This window comes from Equus asinus, chromosome 2, assembly GCF_041296235.1.
Source record: "Equus asinus isolate D_3611 breed Donkey chromosome 2, EquAss-T2T_v2, whole genome shotgun sequence".
NCBI classification, from domain to species: domain Eukaryota; kingdom Metazoa; phylum Chordata; class Mammalia; order Perissodactyla; family Equidae; genus Equus; species Equus asinus.
Genome location: NC_091791.1, coordinates 50,469,660 through 50,492,583, shown reverse-complemented (window position 1 = coordinate 50,492,583; position 22,924 = coordinate 50,469,660). Strand labels below are relative to the sequence as shown.

Below are 22,924 nucleotides of genomic sequence, written 5' to 3'. Positions count from 1 at the left end.
ATCACCATTTCTCTTGTGCTTCTTTGTCCCAAGAGATAACCAGAAACATGTCCAAACACAGCAGAGCTTTCAGTCAAGCTTGGTAATGAAACTAGAAATGGTTTCTCCATCCGTGGCTGTTTTCCAGGCTTACTTATTCATCTCAATCTTTACATTTCAGAACAATCAAAGATAAATATTTTACAAATTTTGAGGTTAGCGTGTCCCTGTTGTATAACTTCACTCTTATGCAAATAAAGACAAACTCACCCTGTCCTAAAATGTCCTTGAATGGAATAAAATTGAGTCATTTTGTTTTCATTTTAAATTTCAAAAATATTTTGGATAAAGTGCTACAGTTTTTTCTACATTTTGTGTTCGGTACTCTGGCCACAATAGAACTTTTATTAATACTGTCCCATTTTTGTTTATTTGAGAAATAAAACGTTTACCATTAGCTGTTAAGAGTACTCTCACATTGCACAATATCATAGAGCTGCTAGGGGAAGAAGGCACTCGCCTGTAGCTTAGTGAAATCATTCCACTCTATCAATTCCTAACATCATTTATAGCATTCTACCTAACACAAAATAGTGTTGGGACATAATCTGTGTCCACAGCACACTAAGATTCCTAGCAACTTCTGTAGTGTGAGGAAAGTTCTTAAAAGGAAAATTTTAAGTCGGATGATTTGGAATCTGCCCTAGGCTAGTACAAATCAGGACAAAAGATTACTATATTGACCTCATATTATTAAGACATATGAAACTCTCCTCCCCTGATACATATGGTTTTATATCCCTTGAGAGACATGTGAAACTGGCTCTTTAAAATCTTTGTGTTCTCAGAAAATTTCAGGCAGACTCAAATAAATCCTGTTTTTGTGACTGGACAGAATCAACTTTACATTGAGGAATAATGAAAATACCCCCCCCCCCACCCCCCACCCCCCACCCCCCACCTCCCACCTCCCACCTCCCACCAACACCCAACATGAGCTTATTTTTTTTCTATGGGAAGCATCTTCACTGTATTTATTTTTACTTCTAATCAGTCTCCAGCAGAATTTGTGGGGTTCTGAATTGTGGCTGAGAAAAGACATTGCAAAGGGCCTGGATTCTGGATCTTTCTTTTGATGTAAACCAGATCATAGTAGACTTGATGAGAATGGGTTTTATCAGCATGGCAAGGTAAATCTCTTAAAAACACTACCTTTATAAAAACAAAAGCCTGCCAGCACTCTATTTATTTTTTTTTAAGTGATTCCCACTCCCCGCTACTCAAAGATAAAGATGGGAATGTTGTTTTGCTTTTTAGTTTCAGAGGAGCCACCGTGCACAGACACCCTTGGCTGGTTGGAAATGTGCGACAGCAGGGGCCTTTCTGGCAAAGATCCCAGTGTAAAGATGCTAACCATGCCTAACATGTGTTAGGGGACAGTGACCTCATTTTCAGGGATGAACTGAGGTTGCTTCCAAACAAAATCCTTACAAACAAAGGGAGCCTTGTTACAATCGGAAAGAATCTGTGGAGGCAGGTCCTTGTACTTCGAGTGGTTTTGATAGTGATGATTACAAATATCAATAGCCTTTAGAAGCATGTGCCTTACTGGTTAAGCCCCCACCCCACTGTGCTCCTCCTCTTACTGCTTTATGGATGGAAAATACTGGTTTATTTCCAATAAGTGGGTAGCAATTAAATAAAAATGAATAAAATCTTAATAACCCAAGGTCTTCCCTAACTAAAAGGATTCAAGTTTTTTCAAACACTTGCCATGCAAAAGACGCACAAAATTTCCCTTTATTTTAAATTTCTGCACCCCATGCCCACACACAAACCTAAAAAGGATTTATTTGCTAACACAGAGACTTAATACCCCTTTGGGGGGTGGGGAAGATAGAGAAAAACCAGTCTCCTAAGATTTGAGGTTTTTATTGACAGGAGGCAGATTGTTCCATGAATGTCACAGTTGTTTTAGGTTGCGCAATTGGTCGCATTCTTTTCAAATTGGTCAGAAATTAGATCACTGTTCAAAATATCTATAAAATATCAGCACATAATATCTTACTCTAAAATATCTGGAAACTTTGAGTGGGCACTCTGAATGGCCACATCCCAGGGTGTAAGCAGCCATTCTGCTCTAGTCTAGTGGGGAAAAAAAAACATCCATTGTTCCTGGTCCCCTCTCATATGCTGGGCAGCACCACAGCCTGGTGTCCACTCTTAAAGCCTTAAACTCAGGAGAATGTGACTCTCAAGTCACTTGACGTTTTTTTGTTGAAAGTTATTTTATCCCAAATAAACCAGACTTGGAGTTTGAGAAGTTCTGTAAAGCAAATTGGCATTGAAATCACTAATTAAAGAGCAACGCCAAAGAGGATTTGGAGTTTTTGATAAGCAGGCCCCCGTACCGTGTAAGTCCTGTTGAGAATAAGTTACAAATCTGTATTACTTCAGCACCAAAAATTACTGCTTGATGCTACTGAGAAAAGCCTCACGTCTTTCATTTCTGGCTGTAAAAGTTTGCTTTAAAAAGTCGACCATAGAAGAGTAAGAGAAACGGGGGAGAAACAAATATGAAAGGCAAAATTTAAAAATCTAGCATTCAGAAGGTAATCATTATCTTACATGAAATTAAAAGCAGACCTTCAGGGGCCAACCCCAGGGGCGTAGTGGTTAAATTGAGTATGCTCCACTTTGGCCGCCTGGGTTCCAGGGTGCAGACCTACACCACTCATTAGTGGCCATGCTGTGGCGGCAGCTCACATACCATCTAGAGGAAGATTGGCAATAGATGTTAGCTCAGGGCGAATCTTCCTCAGGAAAAAAAAAAAAACAGACCTTCAAAATGCCTCTCACAACACTCCTTTCTTTTCCATTCCACCTGCTGTCCCCCCAAATTGTCACATCACATAGAACCTTATTTTTACGATAATCCAATTCAGTGGCCCTCACTTCTGGTTGCACTTTAGAATCACTTGAGTTGCATTTATCAAAATATCCCATCTCAGCCCAGTTGAATCTCTGAGGGTGGAGCCTGAAGGGTTTTCGTTGTTGTTTTTTGAGGTCTTTTTTGAATCTTCTCCTGGAGACGCTTGAGGTACAGTAGCTTGGCAACCATTGACCTACAGATCTTTTGTCCCCATCTTATCCACACTCTAATCTGCCATCAATTAATTGGGCTAAAATATAGATTTAATGATTTCTTTCCACTTCTCAAAACCCTTCGCTCTCTTCTGGTATCTTTATGGTGAAGTTAAGTCAGAATTACCTGCCATCCCAAACCTTCTGTGAAGCTCTCCTTTACCATCCCCCAGGGGACTCTCCTTTCCCGTAGAGATTGTCTATTCACATCCCTCAGACATTTCCATTTCTGTATCTCTGCCCTGTTTTCCTTCCTTCTTCTCTCCACTGACCGAGTCCCCTCTTGAAGTCGTACCTCCTCCTCTTAGCTGTTTTCCCAGCTATGTGCAGGATGCAGAAATGGCTTTTCCCAATGAGCCCCTATGGACTCTCTCAATTTCCATAGGTTCCTCTACTATGAATTCTCATTCCACTTGCTGGCTCCAGTCTGCACAGCTAGATTATAAGATTATTGAAAGTAGTAACGGCATCTTCACAGTAGAGGACAAGTAGACATTACTGCTTAACTGCTAGATATTGAACCCTTTATTGAATATAAACCCTGAATCCTAGTGATAGAATAAACAACATAACACTTACTTTGAAGATTGGTTTTGATTTAATAGTTAGAAAAGATGTATTATTTATTACTTCAAGACTCAGACTTCTTATTTCACTTTCCCTGCAGCCTCACACCAGAGTTAAGAATGTGGATTTAAGAAAACAGGTTTATGTACTTCGGATATGTCTGCATAAATGTACTGGTACTGCCATTCACATTATCTTAGCATGTCCAATGTGAGAAGGTCAGAAAATTGGTGTTCTTCCTGGGCCATAGTTTCTGATGGTTAGAGGTATTCTAGGATCTTCTTGAGAAGTAGAAAGCATAGTTAATAGAAGGACTTTTATACAGCAAAATTTATATCAGTAGTTGTTTGCTTAATTTTTTTTAAATGGTTAGCAGCCAGGAATCATAAAAGATACACATATTCATGAAACATTTGATTTTTACCTTAAGCCACATAAATATACGTCTCTTTGCTAAACGTGGGACGTCAAGCCAAGGCCTTTTCTCTGCGCATGGGTACGCTGGTTGGAGTTTGTGTGGTCTTCCCATAACACCAACACTTTTTCTGAGAGTCCCGGTTTCAGTATCTTTAAAGGAAAGCTAAAACGTAGAGTAATCTGTGAAGCAATCTGAGTAGAGATTCTTTCTGGATTTTTCTGATTTTCCTTTTCATCCCTATGGTCATCTCATCCATGTCTGATACAGCAGCGTTTTTAGTAACTTCTTTCTAATAAGTGTTTATAAAACATTTCATATCATTTTCATAAAAAATCTTTCTCTGTATACTATTTCCTGGTGTAAATAATACCTAGTTGAATTGCATAATTACAACAACCAAAACAACTGGTATAAACAGGTCAGAGAAAAAACACAATTGACTACTAGGAGGAGCGGTGGGGTGGGAGTCCCAGAGAAAGGTCTTTCTTTCTGTGTTTGGGCTTCAGTCCTGTTACACAGAAGGAATGGGGAGGGAGGGAGGTTGGGTAAAAGAACAATTACCGCAATCTAGTGAGACATCCCTGGGATGTGCTCTCACACAGACCTGAGTTCAAATTCTAATTCTAACACAATTTGACTGTGGGAGCTTATGCAGCTTCTTAAGCTGTCATTTTCTCGTTTCAAAGACCTAAGTGTCATTTGTTGAGGACTGTTACGTAAGTTCACATATATAATGTACTTAGCAGAGCGCCTGCCTCCCCAGTGACTCTAAATAAATGTTGCTGTTCCTTTCCTTCTTCTCTCCATGACTGTAAGCTCCTTTTCCTCTTTTATCTCACTCTAGAACATTTAGCCAAGGAAGGCAGTAGATAGTAGGGGTTAAGGGCAGAGCTCTAAACCCAGGTAGACGTGAGTTCTGATCCTGGCCCTGCCAGTTTCTAGAAGAATGCCCTTGTGCAAGTTACCTAACCTGACTTTTCTAATCTGTAAAATGTAGCTGATAATAGCGCAGACTTCATAAAATTGTGAGAATGAATATGTGTCAATCTATGGAAAATGCCTCGCCTATTATAAGTGCCCAATGATTGTTAGTTGTGTTACTATATTATCAGGTGTCGGGACACTTAAATGTCTTATGGTTCATTAGGCACAATACAATGCAGACTTTACCTGCATATTCTTTCTGACAGTTACTGTTGAAGCAAATACATTGCTCAGTAGGTGACCCAAGCACATTAAAAATCAGGCTGTGTGCTCAAAGTAAATTAAGAAGTGAGAATAAACTCAGACCCACTGAGCACCTCCTTTATCTTCTCTTGAGGTTTAGAGAAAGAACTCCTAATTCTGTCAGTAGACTCTGATCTTTCTTTGTCTGGTGAAATGGAGAGACAGCAAGAGACTGGAGAAAATACAAAGCAGGCTTTTTTGTTCCCAGTTAAGCTAGTGTAGGATTTTGCTTCTCAAGGAATAGTTAGAGCACTGGACTATGCATTGTAGATCAACATTTCTTCGTTCAGCACAGTCTGTTGTGTAGAACTTAGCCCTGAACAGGACAAGGACCTACCCGAAAAGAGGTTACAGTCCCTCTTGATGGGGTAGCTGGCACCTAAGCTGAACAGACCAAGTGCTATAGGAGTCCACAGAGAGAGAAAGGGTCATGTCTAGTGTTTATCAGGAAAAATAGCAAAGATGAAGTGACACTTGAGCTGGACCTAGGATTTAGTAGGTAAATCTATTGATGGGGGAGGGAGAGCGAGGGATGGTGATGAGCCATACTGGCAAAGGGATGTCCTGGATGAAGTTATAGTGCCAGGAAATTATGGGGCCCATCGAGAAATAATAAGCCTTCAAGGATTAATAAGCCATCTAGGTTGCCTTCAGGATTGGTATTCATGTTTTCATTTAGGCTGGAAATGTTTATTTGGGATTTTAAAGGGCCTGAGAGGTTATGCCATAGAAATTGAATACTGTGGTTTAAAAGCAGAAACATTTTTACAAATGAGTAGTCATTAAACATCATGTAAAACAGATAAAAGTAGATCTACATGGGGTGAAACTGCAAATAGGTATATGAAACTTGCTTCCACAACTTGGCTCTCGATCTCAGTGTTCTTGAGTCCTAAGGCTCCATAGAACCGCTGGCAATGAGGAAAGAGCCGGGGCTCGTCCCGAGGTTCCATCCTTGCTGGTTACTTATTAGCTGGGTGAACTTGGGCAAACCACTTCACTTTTAGGAAACTCAGTTTTCCACATCTATAGTGAAGGTTCCTATCTTGATTGAATTTTAAAGAAATAAATAACAATAATGTATGTCTAATAATCCATAATAATAACATAAATAGAATACTTAGAGAAATCTCTGACTGATAGTAGGCACTCACCAAATTGCAGCTATCATCCTTGTCATGATGTTCTCAGAACCCTCAGTGGCTTCTTGTGGGCTCCTAAATAGTGTTCATGCTTCTGGAATATAGTAGTATATTAACCTCCTGCAGGTTTTTAGAATGATCTGGACATCACATGGCAAGGGCCCAAAGTGGGCAAGTAGTAGAGTGAGTGGGAAAAAAAAGGTTAAGTATATTTTCAGCTGCTAGTGAAGCTATTAGGATAATGATAAAAGTCTTTTGAAGTGCACTTGTGAACTAGCACAAAAGAAAATGATCTACAGAGGTAAACAGTGATGTGAAAGCAAGAACCAGTTTGACTTGGCTGCATAGACACAGGGAACAAGGAGATAAAGCCTAAAACTTGCCTGAAGTAAGCAGTCTAATAAGAGAACCTCCATTAAGCTGGGCCCCAAAAGAGGGTGGCTCCCAACATAAGGGTAGACGGGAAATAAATCCACCACATGGACCAGTAGAGCAAAAACTTGCCTGTCTCAATTTGTCACCAAATCGAAAGAAAAGAAAAATTTCCCCTGAGAATTTGTAACCTTAAGGAATCCCTCATATCCATACCAATCTCAACTCTAAATTTGTGTAGTCTTTAGAAAAAAAGCAAGGAAGCTTCAAGGCAAGCATTTATTTTAAAAATAATCTTGCATTGATAGTGCCTCCAGGCATCTGGCAGAAGCAATCTTAAATTCCTCTTCGGAATACAGCAACATTAACCCAGGCCCAGAAAAATTTCCAGAGATTAATTTCTATGCAATCTGAGCTCACAGTCAATAATCACAAACCACAGAAAATGTAAATTGGTACAATCACTTTGAAAAACAATTTGTCATTAAATAGTAAAGTTGAATAAGCACATAATCAATGACCCAGCATTTATGATCCAAGGTATACACCTTAAAAAGTCTTGCCTTTGTGCATCAGAACTAGTGCCAGAATGTTCATGGCAGCACCATTCATAGTAGACCCAACCTGGAAACAACACAAACATCCATCAACTCTACAGTGGATATATTGTGTTATAATCACATAATGAAATCTTCTGCAAGCAACAATGATAAATTGACTACAGTTACACATGTCAACGTGAGTGACTCTAAGAAACACGTTAGACAAAAGAAGCATGTCACAGAAGGATCCATAATGTATGATTCCATTTATATAGAGTGCTAAGACAGTCAACTACATAATATTTAGCTTAGGGAGGCATACATCGATGTTAAAACTATAAAGAAAGGCATAAGGATGGTTAACTAGAACAGAGGGTGCCTTTGGAGAACCAGTCAAGGAAGGGCTCATTGGAAAGTTGCAAAGTAATTTTCACTCTTGAGCTGACAGGTGGGTATGTGGCTGTTTCTTTTATGATTTTTCTTTAAACTGTTCATATGTATTTTATGTACTTTTTTGTATGTATGATACACATTATGATAAATACTTTTTTAAAGGAGGATAGAAACTATAAAGGCCCCAGAGACAGAATATTTGATAGGATGCATACATGTAACTTTCTGGAAAAGTTTGAGGGAAAGAATGAAGAAGGAAAAAGTAATCAAAGATTCACAGCAAAGTTGTATGCCTGAGTGGCTAGGAAAATCTTGGGACCTTTAAACTGAAATCAAGGGAATCATTAGTACCTCGTTGCAGTGGCACATACGTTATATGTTCTCAGTACATGTTTGTTGTTGATGTTGACGCGAGTGAACTGTTGGACATGGAGGTGGAAATGTTTTGGGATACAGATGGGTGCAATACAGCCGTAGAGTGTTGGGCTCAGAGAGAATGGTAGAGGCCATGGTATTGATGAGGTCACTTTGGGAACGAGCACAGGAAGGAAGGAAATTGCAAGTTCTGATAATGGAAAAAGCCCATTTTTTTCAGAGATGAGTTGAAGCAGTGAGGAACAAAAAAAAAGTGGACAAAGAGATGAGAAAAGCTAAAGGGAAGACTTTCAAGAAAGAGAAGGTGATCAGTACTGTCAAATGGCTCAATATTCAGAGGACAGAATTAAAATTAAGTAAATGGGATTTGATGATTGCAGGTCATCAGTAATCTTGTACAGAAAGACTTTATTAATTAGCTAGACAAGTCATATTGTCAGGGCTCAAAATATTTGATGTTTACAAGATAACTTTAAAATAATAATTTATTGAGTGCTTGACATGCATTCACACTGTCACTCACCTTACATGAATTATCTAATTGCATTCTAACAGGAGGCTATTTTATCCCCATTTGACAGCTGAGAAAACTGAGGCACATGTATGTTAAGAAACTTGCCAAAGGTAACATATTAGTAAATGGAGGACCTGGGATACAGATCAATTAACCAGTCTACCACAATGAGAGATAGAGGAGATCATCGTTTGCAAGGGTTGCTAGGTGGAAAAGTGGAAGGAAAGGTTGATTCTTTTAGGTTTAAGAAACACCTGAGCACGTTGCTAGGCAGAGGATAGGGCAGTAGAGAAAAGGAACCTGAAGCTTGCAGGAAGGATGTTACCCTTCACATGCTTCCCAGACAGCTGGGAAGATGAGACAAAGGAGAAAGATTAGATAATTGGTAGATCAGATATTAATGGGCCCTAGAGATTGCCCCCTGAGGTTTAGAAGGAATGGAGCAGAGCTCTATTATATACTCACTGAGTCTCTGATCTGCGTTTCTTCTGGCAATCCACTGTTAGCCTCATCTTGAGCCTTGAAATGAACTATTGAAGGAATTATGGTCTAGAAGGATGTACCTGAAAGTACCTACATAGTTAATTTGATGGTTAGATGGATTGACAGATGGACAGAAGATGAATGAATGAATGAACCATGAGTTGCTGAGCATAAACTAGAGTCCAAACATTTACTAAATCCCTTCTTAGAGTAGTGATGAATAGCCTAGGCTCTGGAGTCACATTGTCTGGGTTAATATCCCTGCAACGCACAAGCTGTGCGTCCTTGGGAAAGTCATTCGTCCTTTCTAAAGCTCAGTTTCCTCATCTTTAAAATGGAGCTTGTAATAGTCTCTCCTTGTATTATTTTCCTAGGGCTCCATCACAAACCACCCCAAACTAGGCAGCTTAGAACATCAGAAATGTATTCTCTTGCAGTTCTGGAGGCCAGAAATCCAAAATCTAGGCGTCAGCAGCGCCACACTCCCTCGAAAGGCTCTAGGGGAAAATTCTTCTGTGCCTCTTCCAGCTGCTGGTGGCTCCTGGTGTTACTTTTCTTGCAGGAGTGTAACTCCAATTTCTGCCTCCAACGTGACATGGCCTTCTTCTCTCTTATGTGTCTACGTATCTTCTCTTCTTATGAGGACCTCAGTCATTGAATTTAGGGATCATTCTAGTCCAGTATGACCTCATCTTAACTAATTGTATCTACAAAAATACTATTTCCAAATAAGGTCACGTTCTGAGGTTCCAAGTGGACATGAATTTTGGGGGGACACTATTCAATCCACTAAACTACTTCATAGAAATAAGACAAGGGCAAAGTAAGTTAATATTAGGACTTAGACAGTTAATGCACATTGTCTTAAGTGGCCAATAATATAAAGCTAACATAGGCACTTGTAATACCATCTAGCATATAGTCAGAGGTCTGAAGTATTAGTTACTACTGAGGTTGGCGCTCAGGAAATGCTTCTTTTTCCAATCACTGCTTTTTCTGAATAATATCAATATTCCAGTACAGGTGGAGATGCTGAGATATTGGATTAATTCATAATAATGTTTAACTCTATCCTTGAAGCTAGTTGCTTGAAAAACACACATGGCTCATATTTCTTTCCTGTAGTAGTAAAATGACTAAGTGGACAAGACATTACATGGTAATGAAAGACATTTTCATTTTCCAAATTCTTCCTTTTTGATCATCCAGGGGGAAAAAGGGCTAACCAGCTTGGTTATACTCCTTTTGTACCAAGTCCTTAGGCAATGACTCCTCTGTATGACTTTCCATGTAGCTGAGCTCAACTTCTCATGGGACCTAATTTCCTTCCATAGTAATTTATCTACAACTGGCTTTAAAGAGGCATTGCGTTTTGTTTTTGTTTTTTTAAGATTTTATTTTTTCTTTTCCTCCCCAAAACCCTCCAGTACATAGTTGTGTATTTTTAGCTGTGGGGCCTTCTAGTTGTGGCATGTGGGATACTGCGTCAGCATGGCTTGATGAGCGGTGCTATGTCCACGCCCAGGATTCAAACTGGGCAAAACCCTGGGCCGCCATAGTGGAGCGCGCGAACTTAACCACTCGGCTGTGGAGCCGGCACCAAAGAGGCATTGTTTTGATAGAATCCTCAAGATTGAAAAACAGGCTACAGGGTGTAGCCTGTTTTAAGAGTAACCCCTAGTTATTTGATGAAATGACAGCTAAGAGAGGCAAGACATTGCTGTTGAGCCTAATACAAAATATTACCTTTTTTTAGCACTAAGGAAATAAACAGTATATATAGGTACTATAGGCAGAATTTGAAAAAAATAAATAGCTAAGAATCCATTATTTGCCCTGCCACTTAAGCAACATGATTTAGAAAAGTAAACGAGGCATTAAGATGAAGGCAAGTAAATCTTAATTTGTACCACATCTGTTTTGTTCACCGCCATACAGCCAGATGTTGGCATGGCTAGTGCATCATTGATACTCAACAAATATTTGTGGCAGGGAGATGTGGCTGCATTGCTTACAGGTGGTTGGGAGTGAAAGGAGGAGCTTCTTTTCTGTGGGCGTTAATAACTTCATTTCCTAAGTTGCTGATTTTCTTCAAGGCAGTCTTCATTTTCCTCTTTTTGCTTTTGCTTTATCTTTTTCTCCCTCTTTCTCCTTCTATACTTTTTCTTTGAAATATAAAGTGGCTGATTGTTATGAATTCTTGTGTTGAGCCTGTCAGTATGTAATAGAGAATTGAGAAAAGTGAAAGTGAAGAAAATAAATTTTTGTCCCTTCTCTTTCTTCTCAAGTTTTCAGGTGATAAATTGGCTACCTCTGGGAATTATTTGATACCAGGTTCATTGGGTGAAATAGATAGAGTGACGGCACCCAGTAGAGAACTCTTTATCATTAGAACAGGTGTTCTTACACATGCACTCATGAACAGACTTAGCAATGCTGAGCCACGTGAAGTAGTGTGCCAATTGTATATGCATATGCATATTCGATGTGTGTATGCAGATTTGGTATGTGTTTGCATATATGTGCAATTGGTGAAGGAAAATAATTTATTCATAACTTTTGTTAATCTCAAAAGAATTCAAGCTCCAATGGGTAGAGAACCACTGAATTAGAAGATTTGGTTTATATCCTTTGTATTTTGTTTTGCTTTAGAGTTTTGGGTGGGAAATTCTGAGAAAATATGAGACGAAAAGGAAGAGTGTATAGAATTGCCAAACCTTTTCAGATGGGGAATCAGGTCCAAGGCTTTCCTTGAATTATGACTCCTCTTTTTGAAGTTCTTTAACTGCTGCTTTTGTGTACGCAGAGTTTGGGATGCTTAACTCAGTTGTTATCTCTGGCAGTTGAAATATCCAGGAGGACTGATGTCATTTGTTCCCAGAACAGCTTCAGAGCCCTTCTGGGCAAATTCACTGATAAGTCATTGAGCAGGCACAAAGAAGATGATATTTTATGGTACAATGAGCCATTTTGCATAGCTAATTTATTTCTAACTGAACTTACAAACCAAACATAAAAACTAACCTTTTCAAAGCAGCAAAACTTTTTACACTGCATTTTATTTTTCTTTAAATTCCTAGAAACTTTGGTTTGTCCTTTCTCTGATTTAAACCTATGTCTCTTGTCTTCCTCTTACTTAGCCCTCTGCTCTGATTAAATGACTTGCATGCTTGACTCAAATCCCAATTTTATTTTTGCAATACCTACACGTGTTCCCAGATACCCGCCTCAGTGGCTTAGTTTGTGATCTCTGGTATTCAACTTTGTATCCTAGCAGATTCTCAACTTAAATAGCTGTTGTTGTTGTTAATAAAGCCTCCTGTCTTGTTCCAGGCAATATTTTAATTAATACAGTCATTTCCACACAATTTACTTATTTATTGATTCATTCATTCACAACACATTTATAGTAGGCACCTGCTATGTGACAGGAATCCTTCTAGTTGCAGAGGAAACAGAAAGATGAATATTACACATATAGTCCTGCCTTCTGCTAGGTCAAGGCTTGTGGCAGTCCAGGCAGGCCAAAGCTGTAAGCCTATTGACACCTAAAATCTTTAAATAAATTGGTTTACTATTTATTTAGAGCAGTGGTTCTCAATGGGGGAGATTTTGCCCCACCCCCTCCAAGGAAATTGGCCAATTCTGGAGACACTTTTGATTGTCGCAAATAGAGGATAATACTGGTGCTTGGTTGGGAGAGGCCAAGGATGCTAGTAAATGTTGGCGCTGAACGGGACTGTTCCCCACGTCAAAGAAATATCTAGATCAAAACACCAGTAGTGCTGAGGTCCAGAAGCCCTGATTTAGAGGAAGCAATATTCCTTCAGAGGGAGGCATACTGCTATAAATTGGAAGGGAGGAGACCCTGGAGGCAGTGCCCTCTCCTTTGAGGTCCTGAGCAAGCCTGCTCTTAACTGAATTGACAGACACCAGAAGCAAAGACTCTTCTGAGGGGTGGAATTTCCTTCATCTCGGTTCCATTTCCAGAGATGAATTAGCATTCCTCAAAGACTGGCATCTTGGCAGCTTTCCAGCTGCCTCTCCCTTAATCTGCCTCTGCTTGTTCTTATGGGGCTTACAATTTAGGGAGGAAGACAGACAGGTATACCAAAAACTATGATGCTGTGTGATAAATACCAAGAGAATTCAATGAAATTAATGCTTTGGGAGCACCCAGCAATTAAACTCTGCCTGGGAGGTCTGGGAAGGCTTTACAGACAAGGTGGCAAGTGAACATGGGCTTTGGAGGAAGTATTTGCCAAACTGCTGAAAGAAGCAGCTTTCTTCTTTAAAGCCATACCCTGCATGATCGCATTTACAACCAGTGACGAGATGTTTTTGGCTGCCCTTTCAAGGGAGCCTGCTTCTGTATTGTTCTACACTGAGCAAGACTCCTTTACAAATTCCAACTTTGCAGCCCTTCCTCTCGTGGTCTTCTTTCTATTAAGGATTTCAATAGTAGGTGGTTTCAACTGTACAGTTGTAGGTATTAGAGTTCAGCAGTAGTTCAGAGTTGTAAGCTTTCAAGGAATGAATTACAGATTTGGTTTTTTCGTTTTTAAAATTTACATGTATTTATGTGCTCCTGCTAATATTCCTAATAGAGTTTTCTCCAGGTAGAGGCCTTAGTTGGCTTGAAAATATAGGGAAAGTATGCTTCACAATCTGTGTAAACATTTATAAATGCGTTTCAAATATAACCGATGTTCTAACACAGCTGTATCCTGGAGGAAAATCCAAGAGAGCATCATTACCCACAAATTCCTGGTAAACTGGTAAAACAACATTAAATGTATTTTCGAAGCTATTAATTGAAAAATTGGTTGTGATAGTTAGATACAAATGAGTAGAATAGATGTTAAATTTCTGATCAAATAGAATAGTGGGGTTTTCCTAATGTAATCACCAGGAAGTTATAGGATTTCTCTTTACTCTCCTGAAATTGTACGTTGATTTAAGATGCCTGAAGATTATGGGAAACTTTCTCTTTTAAGTTCAGACTCAGTTATGACATCGCACAAGGGGTAACTGTATACGTGAAACTAACTTTTAAAGAATTTATCCTTTCCCTGGTGACTTTACAAAGACTTTTTATTAGTAGTTCCATGTTCAATTTAAAAATCTCTGTTTTACTGTCTTTTTAGTTTGAACTATAAGCTGAGTAGTTAGAAACATGCATATGAGTTTTATTTTTCACCGAAATGTTTTTCTTTTTCCTTTTAGTCTGATGCCAATGCAAGTTACTTAAGAGCAGCTCGAGCTGGCCACTTAGAGAAGGCCCTTGACTACATAAAAAATGGAGTGGACATCAACATTTGCAATCAGGTTAGTTGTGGTTATTGTTGTTGTATTTAGTTTTTCGGTTAAAATTTTTTAAATCTAGACTTTAAACTCCTTAAATCTTTCATTAGACATTACTAAGACCTTCTCTTTGTTGCTGGTTTTTCCTGTTAAATTTTACCAGCTTGAATTATCAAATTATTCTCTGCTTTGTTAAAGGAGCATTCAGAAATGTAGGTATGCTTTTAATAATTAATTTCTAAAATGTAGTAAATAATGATACCAGAATAACCCACCTAATTTTCAAGTACTTTTATCCCTAATTGTAAATGATTGTAAATGATTGTTGGTGGGATGTTATCTACAGAGTTCTCGGTAGACTATTTATTGCTCTATTTTCAACCTGCTGAGTGAAGCTTTCCCTTCACTTTTAATCAGAATGGGTTGAACGCTCTCCATCTTGCTTCCAAAGAAGGCCATGTAGAAGTTGTTTCTGAACTGCTACAGAGAGAAGCCAATGTGGATGCAGCTACAAAGGTCAGTATCACACATTTAATGCTTTTCATATCACTTGCCTTATTCAATGAGGAGTCAGCCCTTGATAAGAATCAGGGCACGCGTCTCATGAGATACTTGTCAACTTCGTTCTCTTTGGGGAGCTTATATAAATGTAAAGGGATTTGATATTTTGTAAAATGTCAAAACAGAGAGAGAAGGATGGAAGAGTTGATAAATCTTGCTTTTCATTTTACAGAAAGGAAACACAGCATTGCATATAGCATCTTTAGCTGGGCAAGCAGAGGTGGTAAAGGTCTTGGTTACAAATGGAGCCAATGTCAATGCACAATCTCAGGTAAACCTACTCTATTGCAAAGAAATTTTGTCATTATAATTTACAAATAATGTTCTTTGGATCAGGTGCTTGCTTGGTTCATATAACCTCTAAGAATATAATACTTAAGAGCTATATTCAGTGAATAGTTATATTATTGCAGATAATTTAAATTCATATATGTCTTCATTTGCAACACTCGTGTGTGAGAGGTAGAAATTTTTAAAACTCATTCATGTATGAAACTGTATGACTGGTAGTCATAGACACAAATGTTCAGGTGATATCTGTAATGTAGAGTCTTATACTGTTTTATGATGCTAGCTCAGGGCCAGTCTCAGTATTTATTAACCCACAAAGGAAATGGAGATGCCTGTAAATGAGGAAATGCTCTTATAAGTTCAGAATGTATCGATGCATTCTCTAATTGAAAAAAGGAAGACACTACTTAATTCCTGTTTACTAACTAAGGCATCATTGTTCTAACCTGAAACACGTTAAAAAGGAAAAAACCAAGCAGAACGAACTTTTAAAAGCCTCCAAACTTTAAAATGTCCAAGTTCTTTGTAATGAATATACACTAATAATTCATTCAGTAGGTCCTCCTATAAGCTCAGAATCTTTCATGAAGTTCTAAGAAGAATACCAATAGATTATCGTTTGGTAGACTTCGAGTCTGAAAGAATTAACTTTACTTTATTGGTTTAAAAATGTAAATCCTCATTATCCAAAGTGTTTGTTACTTGAGTCCCCAGAGACATGAGTTTGTGTAGGAAAGCAGACTTCATCATAACACAAACATCCACTAAGGACCTGATGATTTTTAAAACTGGTCCCTACTCAAACCTTCCTTCCAGTTGAATGCTTTCGTCTACCCCTGTTTGTCAGTGTCTACTCCAAGGTGTTGGATATTGAACAAAATGATTATAGAACAAAACAGCAAGTTTTGCAAAAGACACAGGATTTCATGAAGTCAGGGAAAGTGATGTTGGAGCACTGCTGGGTACACAGCTAAGCTGAGGGTTTGTGGCTTTCGGGCAGCATTAGACCAGACAGTGTCTTACAATTTCTAGTTTTATCTTTCAAGATGAAGTCTCAGTGTAACTTTTTTCATTGTTTACTAGGCCTTTTGATCTCCACTTTAAGTGCACTTGACTTCCTCAGCGTTTTTCAGTATTGATTATCTTTGGATAACAAGAGCCTCCTATATTTTATAGGTGCACAGAATTCTGGAACTTCTTCCTTCATTCCTAGAGCTATTAGCCTGTAGCGATGATAGCCCTGATGCCATTAAATACCAGTGTCATGGAAAAGAAACTGCACAGTGCTTCCAACCACATGATTTCTTTTATATTTGGTTTCTGGTTCCCTGTGGTTGGACCTTAGTTACATAGTCTATGCCACTATTCTGATTCCTTATGAGAGTTCAATTGAATTAATGATGCTTTTCCAGAAAGAAGTGTTATAAAGTAGAATATTGATAAGTATAGTACTTTGAGAGAGATGCAGACCAGTTGACTACAGAAATGCTTTTAAACCATTTTTTTTTAAATGCCCCTGTAACTTTTTACTAGAAAATAATGAGTGTTAAGCTCTGAGATAGTGGGAAAATTCTTTAATCCATTTTCATTTCCTTTTTCTTCCCCCAAGGGAGGAAAACTAAACTTCCTTCTTTTAAATATTGCACACATTCTTGACTAATGTTTAGAGCAGCCATAGTTTTAAACGTCTGCAGTGTCTGGGCGAAGCTGCAGTTGAAATAAAATCCTAACCAGGTTCGATTTCAATTTATACACATTCCCTACTGATGATAAAGTGAGGGAAAAGAACATAGGCTGTGAAATTCCCTGCTCCTTGCAGCTGTGCTTAGTGTACCCTGCCACACAGTTCACAGTAAAGAGTGTCCGCCTTCATCCGGACACCTGCCCCATCTGCCGTCTGAACTGCGTCGTTCCAGGGACGGGATAAGTAATGACATGACCGTGCGGCAGAATGCAATTTCCATGGCAATTCCTGGTAGCAACTTTTCAATAGGAACTCTTATAAAGAGCAGCATGCAAGACAGCCATGAAATGGGATTAAATTCCATGTACGTGTCAGCACATAAAGCATCACAGGAATTTTAATATTCAAGAAAGCATCCTAAGTGAAATTTTAACCTATAGGCAATATTTGATAGCCAATAGGAAATAGTGTAAAGAGAGTCCCTCATCTTTCTTAAATATAAAAATTCTCCTTATCATGAAATAAAAGTAACATCTGGCAATATCAAGTTCTGAATTTATAAACTGAGGCTCTATAAGCTAAGAACTTGCAGATAGTGTTTGAAACTAATTTTTGTCATTGCCTTGATCTTAGATCTTAAGTTAGTTAACTCCTTATATTTCTTAACATTCCAGGAATCATTTAGGCCTACCCTGAGAAAGAATTGGGTTGAATAATTAAATTGTGATTATGAAGAACTCTACTATGATTAAGTCCTTAATACTTTGTACTAGATACAGCAACATTGATTTACAGTGTTTGCTATTGAAAAATCACAAGCTGCCACATCAGATGATATCCCTTACTATTTTCTTCCTCTCTGTCTATAGTCTGTAATATAGGGCACCAACTGTGTTTATAAAGAAGCAAAGTCTGTTTCAGTAATGTTTTATTGTAACTATTAAAGTATTCTAAATGGACAAGTTTCCATAGCAGTATGAAGAAAGGCAAGACCTTTTCATTAAACCAGTGCCTCCTTGATCTTTCTGTATTTTTTAATGTTTCCTGTGATGAGGAGGTCATGTCCTGATAAAGTCAGACAATGGGTGTGGTCCAGCTAGAGCCTCTCTGACTTTTGACTTTATAGCACACCTCTAATCTGATTGACCTTCACAAAAATTATCATATAACTCAGTGCAAATCTATCACCATGCCCTTAACATTTTAATTAAAAGGAGCCCTTTATTATGTACAAAGGCTGGCCATAGGAAACTAGGATGGATAAGAAAATTTCATGGATGAGATTTAAGCCCTTACTTAAATGAATAACAGGAGGACTTGTGTTTTTTTATTTTGGTGGGTATTAGGCAGCATACCTCAGTACCATCTATGAAACTATAAGTCCGCAGATTTGCATGCACATAATAACACAGTAAACATTTAGAGCATAATGTGTTGAACATGTTGGATAAAATGAGACATCAGAGAGCGTGCGCGCTCAATCTTGAGCCTCTGCCTTTGAGAATTAAGTCTCTTATTGCTACAAAAAAGAAAATGTCAATGGGGCACTCACGCGTTCCTTTTTAGCCAGCTCTTTGTTTTGGAAACTTCCTGAAGTAGGAAAGTAATATAAAAACAATAGCATACTTTTTTCACTTAAGAGAAAAATAGCATTTTTTCTGAATTCTGACCATTCTCCCAATCCAGCTGCTATTTCATGGAAAATCATTTCAGCCGTAGGTTGTCCGATGACAGCATGTTGAATTACTTACGCTTTAAATCTCTTTGCACTAGAGAGTAATGGTAATATTTTTACTCTCTTTTTCCAAAGGATACTTAGAATTCTCTCCTTTGAACCATAACTAAATAGTATGTATGTGTTATCACATCTTATTGATCCTGTCTTGAAAGATGAAATTTGTGCTAATTGGTGTTTTTGGATTAAAGCAACAGAAGGTAACTTGAGCAAAGTAGGGAATTTATTGGGATTACATGGGGAACACACAGAATAGAAGGCTCAAGAAGCTTTTGGAAAGCTCTGGAAACCAGGTAGTTGGGGTGGGGAGTGGGAGAACCTAACCGGAAGCTAAAGGGTAAGGTTGCCCTTTGATGTGGTCCCTCAGGTCATTTGAGGGTGAGGAGGGGGGATTTGGCAGAAAACAGAATTGAGGAGGATAGAGAGTAGACCTGGAAGAACAAACAGAAGATATCCTGCACATGTGCCTACCCCATGGTTGAAAAGGGCAGGCCAATTTGTCTCAAAGTCCAGCTGAGACAAGTCCTACCTATTTCCTCTAAAGAATATAGGGGTGATATTGCCAAATAAAAAGGCAACAGGTGCTGGTTGACCAAAACTAAAGCAAAACACAATAAACACATACACACCCAAATGCCCACTATAAAATTCAAATTTCCATTATGGAGGCCTCTCCAGAAACATTTTATCAATATGGACAGCAGAAGTAGAGTGAGACCATTCAACCCCATGTATTGTATGATTCTATTTATATGAAATGTCCAGAACAGGCAAATGTATAGAGACAGAAGGCAGATGACTTGTTGCCAGAGGGCATGAGGAGGGGTGAATGGGGAGTGAATACTAACAGTATAGAGTTCCTTTTGGGGATAATGAAAATGTTCTGGAATTATGTGGTAGGGCTGGTTACCCAAATTTGTGAATATATCAAAAAACCACTGAATTGTACACTTCCAAAGGGTGAGTTTTATGGGTGTATGAATTACAGATCAATAAAAAATAGATAAAAATGAAAAAATATGAAATAATGTGACCCTTCAGAAAATAACCAGCTTTCAGGTAATGGTCATAGGATGGCAAGCACTCAAAAAAGAAGAGGAAGAGCTATTGTGGAAAGCAGTTGATTACAGGGCTCCATCTTGCAGTGTCTCTTGTCTATATATCATTTTTGAGTAATTCCAGTTCTACACATTTCACTCCCTGTCATTGTGAAAAGAGCATGCAAAATTATTTCAAAGCTAGACTTCTTAAGACTCACTCTTTGGAAGCTCCAGGCCTGTAAGAACAGCATCCTCTAAACCTCAGTGCCTGACTGTGGATTTTCTCCATGGGTCATGAAATGTTTGGCTCTGGAAGATAACCTCAAGATCAGTGGGCGTACATTGGGTTAGAAGCCAGACATTTGTAGACGGACCAGTGTTTCTTAGGTAGTATTGAACTACAACATATCTCTGCTCTGAAGTTGAGTAGCCACTGATATAAATTTTCTGGTTGACACTTATCTCTAAGGGAATAACATCCATTTTAGAATTTTTCCTTAAGAACTTTACTCTTAAAATCTGAACGTTCCAGTTTTCCTCTTGTTATTGGTTTTTAGTTTCATGCCATTTTGGTCAGAGAAGATACTTGGTATGATTTTAACCTTTTTGAATTTGCTAAGATTTGTTTGGTGGCCTAACATATGGTCTGTCCTGGAAAATGTTCCATATGTGCTTGAGAAGAATGTGTATTCTGCTATCATTGGATAGAATGTTCAGATTATGTCTGTTAGGACCATTTGATCTATAGTATTCTTCAAATCCACTGTTCCTTATTGATTTCTCTGCCTGGATGATCTGTCTCTTGTTGACAGTAGCATATTAAAGTCCCCAACTATTATTTTATTGCTGTTTATTTCTCCTTCTAGCTAAGTGAGTTTTTGCTTTATATATTTAGGTACTCCAATGTTGGACATGTAAATATTTACAATTGTTATATCTTCTTGATGTATTGACTCCTTTATCATTATATAATGACCTTCTTTGTTTACAATTTTTAGTTTAAGGTTTATTTTGTCTAATATAAGTATAGCCACTGCTGCTTTATTTTTTTTTTGGTTACCGTTTGCTTGAAATATCTTTTTCCATGCCTTCACTTTCAGTCTATGTGTGTCTTTAAGGCTAAAGTGAGTCTCTTGTAGGCAGCATATTGTTGGATCTTGAGTTTTTTTATATCCATTCAGCCATTCTGTGTGTTTTAATTGGATAATTAAATCCATTTACATTTAAAGTAATTATTGACAGGTAAGGATTTACTATTGCCATTTTGTTAATTATTTTCTGATTGTTTTGTAAATCTATTCTTCCTTGTTTCTTATCCTGCTGTCTTTTTTTGTGTTTTGATGTCTTGTGGTATGAGCGTGCTTTGACTTCTTTATCATGTTCTTTTGTGAAATTACTATGAACACTTGGAAATTAAACAACACTCTCCTGAACAACAAATAGATCAAAGAAGAAATTAAAGGGGAAATAAAATAGTTTCTTGAGAAAAATGACAATGGAAATACAACATACCAGAACTTGTCAGATGCTGCAAAAGCAGTTCTAACAGGAATGTTCATAACAGTAAACACCTACATTAAGAAGCAAGAAAGATCCCAATAAACAGTTAGATCTCTAACTCTACACCTTAACAAACTAGAAAAAGAAGAACAAACTGAGCCCAAATTTAGCAGAAGAGAAGAAATAATAAATATTAGCAGAAATAAATGAAATAGAGAACAGAAAAAAATACACAAGATTTGCCAAACTGAGAGCTAGTTCTTTGAAAAGATAAACAAAATTGGCAAACCCTTAGCTAGGCTAACCAAGGAAAAAAGAGAAAGGACTCAAATCAACAAAATTCTGAGTGAAAAAGGAGACATTACAACTGATACCACAGAAATTCAAAGGATCATAATAGGCCACTACTAACAACTATATGCCAGCAAACTGGACAACCCAGAAGAAATGTAAAAATTCTTAGAAACATACAACTTACCAAGACTGAATCAGGAAGAAATAGAAAATCTTAATAGACCAATTACTAGTAAGGAGATTGAATCAGTAATCAAAAATGTCCCGACAAAGAAAAGCCCAGGACTAGATGGCTTCCCTGGTGAATTTTACCAAACATTCAAAGAAGAATTAACACCAGTCCTTCTCAAACTCTTCCAAAAAATTGAAGAGGAGGGAACACTTGCAAACTTATTTTATGAGGCTAGCATTAGCCTGATACGAAAAGTAGAAAAGGACACTACAAACCAATATCCCTGATGAATATGCAAAAATTCTCAATAAAATACGAGCAGACTAAATTGAACAACACATTAAAAGGATTGTATACCATGATCAAATGGGATTTATCCCTGGGATGCAAGAAGGGTGTGACACACACAAATCAATCAATGTGATACATCATATTAATAGAGTGAAACAAAAGAATCATGTGATCATCTCAGTAGGCATAGAAAAAGCATTTTACAAAATTCAACGTCTATTCGTAATAAAAACTCTTTAACAAATTAGACATAGAAGGAACATATCTCAACATGATAAAGGCCATGTGTGATGCCCACAACTAACATCATACTCAATAGTGAAAGGTTGAAATCTTTTCCTCTAAGATCAGGAACAAGGCAAGGGTGCCCACTCACACTACTCTTATTAGACCTAGTACTGGAAATCCTAGCTAGAGCAATCGGGCAAGAAAAAGAAATAAAAGGCATGAGAACTGGAAAGAAAGGAGTAAAATTATCTCTATTTGCAGATGACATATATATAGAAAATCCTAAAGACTCAACCAAAAAACTGTTAGATCTAATCAATGAATTCAGTAAAGTTGCAGGATACAAAATTAACGTTCAAAAATCAGTAGCATTTCTAAATGCTAACAACAAATTTCCTGAAAAAAGAAATTGATCCCATTTACAATATTATCGAAAACAATAAAGTCCTTGGAAGTAAATTTAATCAATGAGGTGAAAGATCTCTACTCTGAAAACTACAGGACATTGATGAAAGAAATCAAAAACACAAATAAATGTAAAGGTATGCCATATTCATGGACTGGAAGAAGTAATATTGCTAAAATGTCCATACTACTAAAAGCCATCTATAGACTCGATGCAATTCCTATCAGAATTCCAGTGAATCTCTTTTATTTCTTTTTCTATG

General features: G+C 37.8%; 1 protein-coding gene across 26 annotated transcripts in view; it reads left to right on the top strand.

The window, feature by feature from the left end:
* The window catches only part of ANK3 (ankyrin 3), a 624,902-nt gene that overhangs the window by 384,052 nt on the left and 217,926 nt on the right, over positions 1-22,924 (top strand). For all 26 annotated transcript variants that reach the window (XM_070488170.1, XM_070488208.1, XM_070488264.1 and 23 more), the window contains exons 2-4: positions 14,383-14,484; positions 14,878-14,976; positions 15,194-15,292. In XM_070488170.1, coding sequence (XP_070344271.1) covers positions 14,383-14,484; positions 14,878-14,976; positions 15,194-15,292 — 300 coding nt within the window. The remainder of the gene's footprint in view (positions 1-14,382; positions 14,485-14,877; positions 14,977-15,193; positions 15,293-22,924) is intronic.